General features: G+C 40.6%; 1 protein-coding gene across 3 annotated transcripts in view; it reads left to right on the forward strand.

Annotated features, from left to right (window-relative positions):
• The first annotated feature begins 4,259 nt into the window (after positions 1–4,259).
• The window catches only part of LOC119734200 (tyrosine-protein kinase ABL1-like), a 35,803-nt gene continuing 25,771 nt past the window's right edge, over positions 4,260–14,291 (forward strand). Inside the window, exons 1-2 of one of the 3 annotated variants that reach the window (XM_038207554.1) lie at positions 4,260–5,276; positions 12,009–12,074. In XM_038207554.1, the coding sequence (XP_038063482.1) occupies positions 4,967–5,276; positions 12,009–12,074 (376 nt within the window). In that variant the 5' untranslated portion in view covers positions 4,260–4,966. The remainder of the gene's footprint in view (positions 5,277–12,008; positions 12,075–14,291) is intronic. The other 2 variants (XM_038207555.1, XM_038207557.1) reach the window with 2 other exon arrangements.

Consider the following 14,291-nt stretch of genomic DNA (forward strand, 5'->3'; position numbering starts at 1 on the left):
CAGAATGCATGATTTGTAAACAAAATGTGGCATGTTTGGACAGAAAAATTATAATATTTCTGCTTGAGTGGACTAATTTTTTTCATCGCTTGGTGATTCATCTTGATCACTGACTCAATGGTAAATTGTGCGGTAGTGCTCAATGATGCTAAAAAACAGCCAGTGCTCCAGTGCACATCATGGCTGGCAAGGTGTGGACAACAGAGGGCTCACTTCATGATTGTATGATAAAAGGCTCAGCAGTCATTGAATAAGGATGTAGTGCAGTGTTGATACATGTATGTGTGCAGAAAGTATTCCTTAGCATCACATACATCATGCACGATATTGATACGGTCCGTATACTGAGTGTGGGGCGGGAACCAGCCTACCTCTCGAGAACTGTACAGACTAAGGCTGCATCTGAATCAATTGACTAGAGCTAGGTCTAGGTCCATGCCAATTGAAAATACGTGGGGACGGGCTGACAATAGACATAGCCGTAGCTCTGGAAGCCCGTTTCGGACACGGCCTTATTGTCGGGTGCAGCTAATTCTAAATATGTAAAGTAATAATTCAGTTACTAAACAGTTAGTTTAGTTATTGAATGTCTCGTTCAAAAAAGAATGACTTCTGTATTGCCAGAAAAATACCAGTTTACAAAAGGAATAGGATGACAATAAAATATAGTACGGAGAGTGCAACATTTGTGATGCGATCAAGCTAAATGAGTCTTTTGTCGGGAATTTTGTATTTGGAGATACAGGCCAAAATAGGGTAGGGCCACTTCATCACATCATTTAATGACATCTTTTGGTTTTCTAACTTTCATAATTTTAGAACTAAAGATGGTACCAGCATGCAGTTTTCACAGCAGTGATGCTGAGATGGTGCTCTTTTCAAATCTGTTATAAAACATTTTTTGACCAGGGTCGACAAACGACTCATGTAGCTTGATCGCATCACATTTGTTATATTTATGTAGGTGATCTTTAAATGCATGGTAATTAATTGTACATTTTAATTACATGATCTTGTAGCTATAGTTTTATGATCTGGTGATTGATTGCAAAATTTCAGGCTTCTACCCTCCAGACACGTTCAGTAGTTTGATTTAGGGAAATGATAATTACAAATGCCCGGCATTTCCGCATCGCATCAATTCAATAAATTTGATGCTTTCAAGAACCCAACAAACGTCAACGCGGGCGATCGCACGCGATAAATCAAGCCCGGAACTGGTTTAGAGATTTGTCGTCATCAGTCATTCGCGAGTTTAGCAAATTTTCAGGAGCGGTCAGTTATGCTGTCGGAGGCATCCCTGGGGCTTGTGGTACAAGACATCTGTATCAAATTTGCCTTGGAGCCCATCACTTGAGCAGCGGCATGTGATGGGATGCGAGGAATCTACGTGTATATTTGCCTTGCGGTATACTGCATCATTTCCCAAGCAGAGCACGCATGCACATTGCATTAAAACTTGTTGTGAGCTTTAGGGGCTGTGGTTACAATTTTCCAAAGCGCGGATTTTCCTCCAGCTTCTGCTTCAGACTTGAGCTTAATCATTTCTTTTGGCCTTCTAAGTTGCGACTCATTGGTTCAATGAAGCTTCTATTTTACCTAAAGAAGCAACCCTCCTACACAAACAAACATTCTGTGAAAAGTTGTCCTTTCAGTCAAAATCAAATCCAGAGACTTTTTATAACAGTTGAGAGCTCCCAGCCTACATGTACATAAAGCAAGATTGACTGGCTGTGACTGTTTATGTAACTGCATGCAGCTCTACTTTGACTGTAGATGATTGATAAGACAGCTGTGGCCTCAGTTTCCTGCTTTTGTCTGTTGACTGAATTTGACTAGTCAGAGTGCTTGCTTGAAACATGATCTGACTGTCACTAGCCTGTGTACTAAAAGGCAAGACAGGGAAGTGGATTTAATTTTGGACTGTGACTGTTTAATTAAACAGTAGGAGGTTTGTCTATTAAATGTGAGGCCAAAGTTTGTATGTTTCCACTTTGTTCTGATTGTAAATGATCTGAAGCCCAAGGAGAAGGCAAAAGCTGCAGTCAAACCCAGGATTTCGAAAATGACCAATGTAATGTCAGATTGATGTTCCTGTCATGCATGGCATCCAGACTGCCCCACATGTTTACATAATGGGATGTGACCTGTCTGGGTCCAGGCTGAGGTCATGAATGTGTCGGCCATCCTTCGGGGTGCCATGTGGTTCATGGCTGAGTTCTCGCTGTCTAGACTCAAGACTTAACCAGTCATTGGCTCATAGATCACTGTCCCATTTGTTAAGAATTAACTCATGTTAAATGTCTTAAAAGCCAGGTGTGAATTTATAACACTAAAAAAAAAAATGATTTTCCTTCTTTTACAAAGAAAAATAAATCCCTTATATCCTTGCAGCTAATACAAAAATCATATAAGATTATGTTATAAAAAAAATCCTACTGGAATACGAGCAAGCATTGAGTTCTAGCTTTTCACTGGTTTTATATATTTAAGTTCACCATTCATATTTTCATGTTTATGTACTCTCTCACCTTATTCTTGCAGTCTTCATAGCTTGGGAAATGAAAAAAAAAAAAAAATAAAAAATTAATTCTAACTACTAACTGAGTGGATTGACCTACAACCTACAGAGTTAGACTTTAGGCCTCAAACTTTTAAAAGGTGATGATTTTTAAATATCAAAGGTTTTTTTTCTGCAAGGTGAAGGTAATTATCTCGCTGATTGGTAGGGAGGGGACAAAAAAATTCTCCCCAATTTTAAGACTTACAACTGTTACTGATGAACCATCCATTGTTGCTCTCCATTCACTGAGGTGACTCATTGCCCAAAACTAGCCACTTATTACACTCTAATCACCCAATAACACCAGTTTTGCCTTTGTTGTTCAACAACAATGAGGGGAGAAAAAATAGAGGTCTGGGTTTTTGTGTTTGTGGTTCTGTTTGGTCATAAAGTCAGCGTGGCATGACTAAAAGACTCTACAGCTCCAGGCGAAACCTGAAAGGGCCAACAAAATGGACATAAAGAGAGTAAACTTGCGCCTTTTTTGTGGTTCCACCAAGGCCATTCTTTTTTTCATTGCCGGGTTTTTTTTTGGGGGGGGGGGGTTTGGCCACCTTTGTGGACGAGGCAGGTTTTGTTTGGTTGTCCAGTTTGATGGGTAGTGTTCTAATCCCTGCCCCGGGAAAACGAGAGAGAGAAAAAAATAACACAGTCAGTGCACTGTCAGCCCCAGACTAATAAAAAAAAAAGCCAACTGGTCATTTGGAGACAGGTGAAAAACTCCTTTAAAAAACAATTACATGCTCAAAAAAAAAACATTGATTTTTTTTTTTTTTCACAATCAGCAAGGCTTTTGTGATCCGGTATGAGTCATTTTGTTACCACAGTTTTCACATAGCTGGAAAGCATTCTTCCTCCCTACTTCCACTTCCCCCTGCCCCCCTTTTCCCCCACCCCCTCTTTTCCCCACCCCTCCTGCCACCACCTACCCCCTCCGTCTTCTGCTGTCAAAATATTGCTCTGGTTTCAGGCCTCCCAGTCCCAATGAAAATAGAGAAAGAAAAAAAGCCGCAAAGGTAGATTTCCAGGAAATTAGGAATCTTGGGGCTTATGTTGAACAGGTGTCGTTTCCTGTGGCCACGGTCTTAATATTGCCATTTCAGTTTTTGAGCGGTCAGTGTTCTGGTTTTTGTAATTGGCAAAGGTTGGCTGGGAGTTTGAATTGTGGTTTTTAGCTGGTAGTTTTATTGGCCTGAATTCTTTTTCTCTCCGATTCGGCTGTGCATTTGGCCCATTTCTGCTTCCTCTTCTTTACCCAGTAGGTTTTGATTGGTAAAAGGATATTCGATTTACTAATAAATGCAATACCCGGTTTTGTAAATGTATCCGTGTAGGGGCTTTCCATAGACGTCAGCAAAGTATTTGCACTGTGAACTGCTTGCTTTATTTGGTACGCTAGAGGTGTACACATTGCTCAAATTTGGAAGGACGGTAGGCCCTATTATCTTATTTTCCCTGAATTCGTGGATAACAAGAATTGATAATACCATAGACACACTACTGTGTGTAAATGGTCCGTGGTTCAGCTGGGCTAATACTGTGTAGAAAGGGTCTTCCCAACTCATACATCTGGAGGCCATTGACCACCTTCTTGCATTCTGATTGGCTGCTGCATCCACAGGCTCCGCCCCCTACTGGATGACATCACAGGGCCGGCCTTTGTGTTCACCACTCAACTCATGACCCACATGGCCTGTTCCAGTTGCATGTACTTTACCACCAACCAGCCCCTCTTGTGTTGTGTGTACACAGGGTGTCTGAGTATTTGGAGTGTTAAATTATTTCTTGATACAGCGGTACTACAAGCAGGGGATACAGTGTTACTTATGAATGAAGATTTGGAGGGATTGGACTTCCTGGGTGTGTGTGTGACGTTTTTTTCACTGTGCATTGTTTTGGAAGGATGTTGGTTATTTGCTTGAGGGGCATTTTCTCCACTAGGACTCGGAGTGTACATTTACACCGGCATGACCGGGCTGGCTGATTTCACACCACTGTCTTGCTACAAGCAGTGAAGTATGATATATGGGGTGAATTTCTTATGAATCGGCTGTCTGCATAATTCATTGCCTCTGAAAGACTGGAACTTCTTCTGCACACACAGTATCCAATGGGATGTTAATGATATTCTCACCGCAGAGTCTGTCTCGCTGTGTCAATCTCTGATTCATTTTTCGGGACGAAACACCCCAGAGGCATACATTAGCATCGGGCGGAACCCCAGACACAGTCAAGGGCTTTGTTGCACAATGGCTGCTCATAATATTCATAATTTCCACGTCTTCGGAAACAATGATGCTACTCCTGCATGACGGTAGACTCTTGTGTCAAAACAATAGCCTCTGGTTTGAGAGGAGTTGAAGACATTCTGGGGGTGGGGAAAGAATAGAAAATTGGACGCCGATGGAATTACATGTGGAAACACCAATTCAGCAGCCGGGATCCAAGATAATTTCTGGGAGCGCCGTCTTCCCGATGAAGGGGGAGAACAAGATCAAGACCAAGAAATCGCGGCTGATGCCGTCGCGGCTGCAGATTTTGCCGCGGCCCGAGGATGGGGGCGCTCTTCCACTGGACGTTGTGGTGCTGCGCGACAGGGCCAACCGAGCGCCGCGCAAGAACCGGGCGGCGGTGTGCGAACGCTGCCGTCTGGAAAGAATGGGCAGACAGCAACAGCAGCAGCAGCAACAACAGCAGCGAGAACCCTGCCCAGGTAATTGTTGTTAAGTTATCGAGTTTATACGAGAAGGCAAATGCAATGTACAAAGGGCTACTTGGGACGATCTTTGAACTTAAGAAGGATCTCTCACAACGATTTTGACTTGAGAATCTACTGAGAGTACTGTACTTCTGTCTTAGTCAATTTTGTTGGTATTTAGGAATATTACATTCGCCCTTTAGAATGTATAATGCAAAATATTTTGTGCCAATATTTTGACATGTGAAAGGATGGGGCATTGGGGGAGTGGGGGCTTCATAGTGCAGTTCATACATCTTATGGAAAGGATCTAAGGACAGAATTCATAACTGTTCCCAGGCCCCCACTTCTGGCACTGTGACATTGAGAATGTGTGTTTTATTAGTCAACATGCGACAATCACTTGATGTTGGCATAATGTACTTTAAACATGGTTCAATGTCTGGGACACCCCTGCGAGAGTTTTATCACAATTCTAAATTTAAGTCTGCCAATAGAAACATGATCAGGCAATCCCAATTGTGGTACACTGCTCCCCTATTAAGAAACAATTGCTCATTTTGTGGCAGGTGCGTTTGTGAGTTGCGTAACTGCGTGTGAAGTAATGATGAGGATGATGAGACATCTATCTTATCTTGATGGCCACCAATCAAAGATGCTTATATTTGATTTGGCTGAGCATGTGCCTCGCAAAAAGCTTCAGAAATTAATCATGACGAGAACATTCATCCCCCCCCCCCCCACACACACACACACACACACACACACCACAGACTAATTACATCTGGAGGTCGGACCAATAAAACGAAAGCCCATGTTAACCATCCACATGGGAGGAAATTGCCTATTATTACATGTTTAACCCTATTGGCAAAGTGAGTAAATAAACCATGTTACATTATTATTGTTGGAAGCGTTCACAGAGATGTATGCGTCATCATGCTATGCCTAGCTCCATTGTGTGATAATCATCTTAGACACACTTGGCACATGCGTGGTGTATAAATCTTCAAGTGGCGGAGTATTAAACTGAATGCCAGTTGGATCAAAATCAAGAAAGCCTGTCTGAGTATTTTTAGTCTTAAGCCCGGTTCATACTGAATGCGAATGCGAATGCGAAGCAAATTTGACGTCATGAAACATTCTCTGCGAAATTCGCCCGTGTTGAAATATGTTCAACTTTTACGAATTTGCAGCGCGAATACTTGCCATGACGTCACAAATTCACTTTCGCTTTTGCGCCGAGTATGAACCGGGCTTTATATCAAAAGAATCCAAAACACATTTGAAATCGTTTTAAGCTACTTTTCAAAATGCATACTAAATCAAATGCATACTACTTGATGTACTTTTATTTCCAAAACAGATTTCATCCAATTTGGATAATTGAGCAATGTAATGTCAGTTTTAACGAAAACTAAAATTTGTTTTTGCTTTGGTTGATTTCATCCAACTATGAGACCTAAACCTTCTAGGACGAGTCGTTGACTTAACCAGATCATGTCGGATGACGTGTATACATGTACACGAAAAGATTTTGGGATATCTGGAATGGATAAACAGGCAATGAGCGAGGCCGGAAATATCTCTGCAACCCGCTTGCAGCGAGCAAGGCCGGAAATATCAGGGTGTGCTACCCGCAGATGACGGCCTGAACCCGTCTGGCATCGAGGTTCATGAAAAACAATCCCGGGCCTGGGTCCGGTCATGTCAAAATAATCCCAGAGCGAACTGGTTACGAAGAAAAAAAATGATGGATTTTTGCGTATTATTCTAATTCACTGAAAGCTGGCCATTTACAATGCTGTAAATGCACTACAAGGGAACATTAGCTCTTGGACTGCAAAATAAATCTTCTGCAGCAAGTCAAAAGAACAGGAAGCAATTATGACGATTCATCCACACATCATTTCCGGAAATCCTCAAAACCTATTACCTAGATGACTTGTCAAAATGCCCACATTGCTACAGTCATGTCACGCTGAACATTATACAAAGTGCACAACTTCTTTGAAAAGGATTACCTATTTTTTTAAGACCACAAAAAAATTGTAGACGTAAAGATGTTTTTCTCATCAAAGTCACTCACATATGTTCTGCACTTGGCACCCTTGTAAGCCCTACTGATGACTCGGTAGCACATGTTGCAAATACTTAGCTTTTTACTTCATGTGGAATTTATACTTCCTGAGTATTGCATGTAAGGTTTCGACCCGCCGACTTGGGACATCTTAACACAGATGGCAGTTCCATTTTAGTTGTGGGACACCTGCAGTCCGTTAAAAAAATGAACCACGGCAATAATGGCCTCAAGATAAAGATTCCAAAAATAGTGCCAGAGAACCAAGTCTTTGAACAAACACCCGCCTCCCCCTTCTCGAATGTTCTTCTAAGGAGCTGGCTCGTCCTGGATTTTCTTGAGGTAAATTTAGAGGTCAATGGTTCACTTTCAACTGAGAGGTTGACGACAACCTCAAAAATTATAATGTTTATGACAAGTAAAGCAGGAAGAAATACAGCAAGATTTCTGTGAATTTCAGTCATCATTGCCTTCTTAGTTGTCCCAGCCTTACCAATATCTCATTCTTTGTGGATTTCTGACTATTATAAACCACAAATTCTTATGTGGGGGTGACTGGTTGTACCGTATTGGTGTTGATCTCATAATTTGACCAACTAAACTATCAAACAGAACTTCATGAGTCTTTTTAGTAAGGGAAAAAACAACTTGCTCAGACATGTACATGTATGTGGTCCTGTTGTATCTTGTTATAAATATCAAGATGCCTCTTCACAATTTCAGCATCATGTTTCATTTATGTTATCTCCAAAAACTCATATTTTCCCCCCATATTGTCAAAAACCTGCAGACACCATGGTCTACATGTAGTTTCAAGTCTAGTCAAATATCAAATAGCAATTTCTTTAATGGAATTTTAATCGCAAAGAGACATGGCTACAACATGGATACATGTTGTGCAGTACATGTCCCAGGGGATGAAATTATGGTCGGACTTCAGGACGTTTCTGAACAAAAATAGATTCTTGTTTCATTAGTTGACAGAATTTAACGCTCTGAATGCAACAGCTCAAAGCCCATTGTGTTAGTGAATTTTGTCAGAGCAGTTTTTAGAAGGTAGGGCGCCTGTCTCCATCTGTATCGTTGAGTTTTGTACTCTCCATGTTCAGCAGACAAAAATAGTTGCGCAGAGTGAAGTTAAGAATACAATTTTGTGTATACATTTGGTATACAATGCATTGTGTTCCTATTGATTGATGGGATTGGAAATAAATGTTGATGATGATGATGATATCATTCCCACATGTATCCCGAGATTGTTCCGTTTTTAGATAAATTCTAAGTGGATTCACAATCTCAAGAGAACAAAAGTAAATTCCTAAATTCTAGCGGGATTTAGGCGCCATGCCCAATAGTCTTTTTGTGCCTTCTTTCACAGGCTGCATGAATGTCTTATTATTGTGCGTGCTTCTTCTTAGATAATATTGGCTATCTCTGCCCAAATAATTTGAATGCGTGTGTCGGTGGGTGGGCAGCCAGATGGCAGACATGACTGAAACCCCAGAGACATCCTTAACCCGATTTCATTTACCGCAACAGTAAACTCCAGCGACCTTTGGTGACCTTTAGTGACCTTTGACACCAGAGAAGGAGACAGAGTCCTGGCTCCCTGGGCAGAGGCTGTGAATCCTCCATGTCTGGACGACACTAGACCTGCCTCCAGTCCTTACTGCATTCTGCTTGAGAGTTGTCAATTTAAAAACGCTACATAAACACTGGACATTATTGTGATCACTTTGTCAACAATTTGAGACGCTGTCTTTAAAAATGCTGCTGTTTCGGTTTTACTGCGTAACATGGAGCTATAAATGGCTCCATGTGCATACAAAGAATAATCTTAGAAGTGTTTGATCATTTTTCTTGAGGAAAGCCTTTAACTGAAGGCAAGTCTAAGGTTATTGTCTGAACCGGCAACAACAAGGAAGATACTGAAAACTAGACTCCATACACTACGGGGTGTCTCCATCCCCCACAGGGAGGTCCACACCATCCTCCCACAGCAGGGAAATCCTGTGTGTTGAAATGCAAGTCATTGTTGGGTTCCGTTGGTTAAAAATAGCATATTGTGATAACGGTATTATTAACCGCAGATGCTAGCCCGGCTGGGGTGAAGATTGATCAAGCCAGATTTACACAAGACATCTTGTGATTAATCTGTTATAGCACCCGGCGTCTTAGGTTTCATACGTGTAGGACCTAGGGGGACATTGTAATTTGACAAAGGACCGCGCAGCTTACAATAACTATTGCAGAACTAGGTGTTTGATTGCAAAAAAAATTATACAATATTTTTTTGACATCTTAATATGTATGGAAATCAGTCTTAATTTCTCATCCTTGGGAATCACAGTACAGACCCCAAATTTTTTTTTTTTTTTTTTTTTTTGGTGATGCCCATTTCATTTTGGATTGTTGATTTTTTTCACCCTGGTGTGTTTTCAAGATCTATTTTGTAAAAGGATATAAATATGTGCATATTTCATTGATTGGTTTGTTGGGACAAATTGATGCTGAACAAGTTTATTTCGCTTTAAATTTCCCTGAAAAACGATTGACTTTTAAATAACTGGAAAAAAACAGTACTGGGGGGAAAACTATTCAGTTGGTTTGCTTTGTTGACGCATTGGTGACTGGTGTCCCTGTTCAGTATTTTGGCTTTCCCGTTTTGACATGACCACTCTACCGAAACTAATTGGCCTAATTCACCAACACAGCCACTTTTACCAGGACCACAGAAAGAAAGCTCACACAATAGTAGAAGTTCAATAACCACCCCAGGAACAAATCTTGTTTAGATTTATTGCTACTTTTTTTGACACATGATGACTGGGACCACCCAGACCCTCGTGCACTGTTCAAACACACTCCTAGTCCGAACAATGAAAACAAATCCCACCAAAATGTTTATAACGGAGATGGTACAAACATGTACATTTTCAGTGGCTTGGCCAAGTTTTTGCTGCCACTTTTTACTGACTTTATGAGTCTTAACTTAGTGGTCTGGAGGGTCCTGTGTTTTGCTTTTTATAAATCATTCCTAGATACCTGATACAGTTTCCCCATTCCTATTAGTCAAGATCCGTCACGTGGGTGGTGACGCACACGCCAATTTCCATATAAGGAGATTTTTCGGCACATACCCAGTACCATAGACGTGGCTAGAGCCTGAGTGTTTTGCAAAACGGGAAGTAATTTGTTGAACAAAAGTGTGGGAAATTTGCGAATTTTGACTTTTTGACCAAAAAGTACCGTATTTATGAATGGGAATAAATGTGTGCTTGGCAGGTTTTAAACAAGTACGTTTGAAACCGGCTAGGAGCCTGGCTGCGGCCAAGCACACTATATCGGTACATGTACATGTACATATGTATTTATTCCCTTGTTCACTGCCAGTACATGTACATGTACATGTAATCCTGTTTCAGACACTTCTAACTCTTTCTTGCTGCTCTTTGCATGCTCTTCAACATGCTCATTTTTTTTTCCTAACAAAGTTTCAATTTGTGCCTTTTATTTTAATTGAAAAGCTAATTTCTTCTGTTTTGGATGTTTCCAACCCTCTGAAAATACTCTTTTATTTTGAGTTTAAATACTTAAAATGCCCCCATAATGCACAAAACTGATTGTACGTATGTACCATATGAAAGTTGTTAAGTAGGCCTATATTCAATACAAAAAAGTGGGAGATTTTATTTTCTACAAAAGTGACTTAAATTGTTGCTTGATAAATAGCAATTTGAAAACAAAGGCTATTTTCTGGGTTGAAACTCAAAATTATCGAAAACTTCCTTCAAATGTAAACTCTATCCCATTTATCCTGAGCTACCGTATCAGTGTTCTTTTTTAAATAACTTTAAAAAAAAATCTTTTTTTTATTAAATCTTAATATTCCCTTATATCATATATCATATCATATCACGGAGAGCCTTTTGGCCCGTAGGCCCCCGCTTCTACGAATAGGCAGCGACAGGCGATGTTGAATTTGGGTTCTCTTGCAGTTAAGCACAACTACATGTACGTATTAGCCTTTGACCATATCTTCTAACACAGTGGAGGCATTTTTATTTCTCCAGTAGCACAGAGGATCATCTAACATTCACTTCATTCTTACAATTCTAAAGGCCCACGTTGCCCCCGTGGGGCCATTTTTGAAATGATTTCCTCTAACGAGGATCAATTGGACCTGATTGGACACCCAGAGAGGAGAGAAGTCAACTCTTCTAATAACCCTTTGCTGTTCCTGGCTTGCAAAGAGTTGAGTCTAAATTCCCCTTAATGTTTGTGACATTTTCAGGCTTTTTTTCTAGATTGAGGTTTAACATGTAATTGTGTGATTGATTGTTGAAAATTAGAGAGCTATGAATTACTAAATTATCTGTGGCCTTTAAAAAACATGAAATGAACACGCTTGTGCAATGGACATTGTAAACATGCACACACTTTCAACTCGTTTTTAAACACTGAAAGTAGTAGTCGTACATTGGTAAAGTATGTCACTCTGGCTATATTGTTTACATTTTGATAGTTTTGTTTTAAAAGTCATGCAGTGCCATAGCAAATCACTTTAACTAAGTGTCGCTCCAAAGTTTTCATTTAAAATGCAACTTCACAATCGAGCTTTTCTTTTCTAAATTGTATTGTATTCTCTCTTTCACCCCTTCCCCCAGACTGTCTGTCACACTGTTTGCTACCATCTTTGTCAGTGTCACTGCTCCAGAGTATGTATCATGCTGGTATGTTAGTCTCCCTGTCTGTTTGTTGGAATTGTTTTGCATGTAACATTCACTCCATGTAGCATCTGCAAGTGGCTTGACATTTAGAAGCTTACATGTAATATCATAATTGTGTTTTGCTTTTTTTTTTTGCATTTAAAGGCATACAGTGCATGCATACTTTTTGTTGTGCACACGATTGGTATAGGCTTGTCTTTGCACATGTTGCATACAAATTGCTTACGAAACTTGGTATGGTTCATGTTCATGCACATGAACATTTAAATACATTTAGTTTGGTACGCATTTTTAAAAATATTTTTTAATCATAAAGAGCATTTTGTTGGTTCCATTGGCAAACATGTGTGTACAACAGTGAACTCAGCGTGCTAATTTATTCAATGTGAGGCTCTTGTATCAATAGTTAAAAAGAATGTATAAGGCCAAAAAAAAGTCTCCGGTTTCTGGTATGCGCGTGCATCGCCTTAGCCATGCGCGTTGGCAAAATTCAAATTTTTTTTTTTCAATGTAAGATGATGTCTCGAAACAGCCACGCTCACTATTTTGACTGGAATCCTGCTGCTGCACAATTTTAACGTGTTTTTAGATGGGGTTACGATCAAGTATAAGCTTTATGTGGCCTCTCTGGACTCCCATACATCTTGCACTAAATTTAGTCGGGCACCATTTGCCGTCATCAGCCAACATTTGAAGGGAAAAAAAGTAATAAAAAAAATATATAAAAAATCTGCGTCGCCACACCACTTTTGGGGCAAGCTCCATACCAGAAACCGGAGACTTTTTTTGGGGGGGGGGGGGCCTAAGAACCATATTCTGAATATCCTGGACTCTGAAGTGGTTCATTCATAACTTTGAGCTGTGCCCTTATATGGGCAAGTGACCCCATTATTCAAATTGCCACCAATGGGTGGCGAGAATTTAACAAAATGACACATTACTATCATGCTCTATAATTAGCACTCTGGTAATGAACAATTGAGTGATATGACATGGTCAGTGGGTGTGGTTTGTCCTATTGTTCTGACGCTCAGTCATGCAAACACATGGCTGCCTGCTGATTGGCTGGATTAATTGATTAATTAGGCGAAGGGAATGAGGTCATCGGTGGAACAAAAGAGGCTCAAAGGGAAGGTATTTGTGATAAGATGAAGTGGCCGGTCTGGAATTCGTGGTTGGCTTTTTGCTGGGATTGACCATATTTAGGGTGGTCAAAGTTAAAGGGAATGTACAACATTTGCTTTTGCTGCAGTTTTCAGAAATGAATGGATTTGGAGGATTAGAAAATGCGGAATAACTAATTATGAACAATTAGGAGCAGTTTTTGAAAAAAGCCAGTTTTCTCCAACGCTGGTCGGCCGACCAGCATTGGAAAAATCCCATTTCTCTTGAAAATGTCAGCACACCAGGAGCCACGATTTTACAGGATGCTTTAGACTGTCATTCCCCGACAGTCCAGTAAGGTATTTTGTGATAATTTGATCATTTCGTTTTGTGAAGTTTGCAAATGTTGTATCTTCCCTTTAAAAGTTAATTCTTTCTTTTGGAACTCTGTACAGTTTGTCTTGTTTTTGTTGAACTACATGCAACTTTTTTTCTAGGATCAGCAGAATCCGTCCTTGTCAATTCCAATGTCTGCCATTGACAATTCAAAAACACTGTACAAAGTCTTTTTGAAGTCTTTGAATTTCCTCCGTTTTTGTGGCTTCACGGTTGCATGCCTCATAGCATGGGTGGCATGGGTGGCTTGTGTGTAAAGCGCTCGCCTCTCACCAAGGTGACCACGGTTCGAATCCTGGTCGCGGATCACATGTGAGTAGAGTTGTGCGTTTGTTCTCTCCTGTACCACGAGGGTTTTTCTCCGGGCCCTCCGGTTTTCCTCCCTCTGGAAAAATCAAACACTTTCGATCTCAGGCTGTGCTCCGTGATCATAATGGGTCGATGTGGCCGGCAGCCATAGGCGCCTTTACATGTATGTGCCAGCGGCCCGACCACGTTGTAGCCGCGTCCTTCGCAATTCAGCACACCAGCTGCGAGTAAGGATGATTAGCCTCCCAAATTATTATTATTATTATTATTATTATAAAGGTTGATATTCATGTTGGTATCTTGCTAATAAAGTGCTTGATTGTACAAGGTATTATAAAGGATGCATTACATTGCTTGAGGCCATTGTGCGTTTGCATTTGGTACGTTTTCATCACTGCCGAATTTTAGCTT

This window comes from Patiria miniata, unplaced genomic scaffold, assembly GCF_015706575.1.
Source record: "Patiria miniata isolate m_02_andy unplaced genomic scaffold, ASM1570657v1 HiC_scaffold_27, whole genome shotgun sequence".
In the NCBI taxonomy this organism is placed as follows: domain Eukaryota; kingdom Metazoa; phylum Echinodermata; class Asteroidea; order Valvatida; family Asterinidae; genus Patiria; species Patiria miniata.